Source organism: Fulmarus glacialis, unplaced genomic scaffold (assembly GCF_000690835.1).
Source record: "Fulmarus glacialis isolate BGI_N327 unplaced genomic scaffold, ASM69083v1 scaffold6241, whole genome shotgun sequence".
Classification (NCBI taxonomy): Eukaryota; Metazoa; Chordata; class Aves; order Procellariiformes; family Procellariidae; genus Fulmarus; species Fulmarus glacialis.
In genome coordinates, this window is record NW_009192049.1 from 1 (window position 1) to 413 (window position 413).

At 62.0% G+C, this 413-nt stretch overlaps 1 protein-coding gene across 1 annotated transcript in view; it reads left to right on the forward strand.

The window, feature by feature from the left end:
• Positions 1–292: 292 nt before the first annotated feature.
• The window catches only part of LOC104083418 (protein SOGA3-like), a 28,541-nt gene continuing 28,420 nt past the window's right edge, over positions 293–413 (forward strand). The window contains 1 exon segment of the mRNA XM_009586896.1: positions 293–412. Within this exon segment, the coding sequence (XP_009585191.1) occupies positions 317–412 (96 nt within the window). The 5' untranslated portion in view covers positions 293–316.

The window sequence follows — 413 nt, forward strand, 5'->3', positions numbered from 1 at the left end:
GGGAAACCGGGATCGGGCGGCCGCCCCAGCCCCGCGCCGGGAGGGGGCTTCCCGGCCGCCCTCTCCCCCGCCACTAGCGCTGGAGGCAGAGTTAAGATGGCCCTGTTGTGGGGCGTGCGGGCAGTGGCGCTTCCCTGCTTCGTTGCGGTGCTTTTAATGAGCTGGATTGTATTTAGCTGGTGTCCCTGTGGGGAGGAGCTCCATTTTGGCTGCCTTCCCCTATACGTGCTGACATCTGTGCTTTTGACCCACCTGTTGCGTCCCTGTCCCCTTCTCGCCCCGGTGCCAGAACGAGATAGATGAGCTGAGGACGGAGATGGACGAGATGAGGGACAGCTTCTTCGAGGAGGACGCTTGTCAGCTACAAGAAATGCGCCACGAACTGGAGCGAGCCAACAAGAACTGCCGGATCC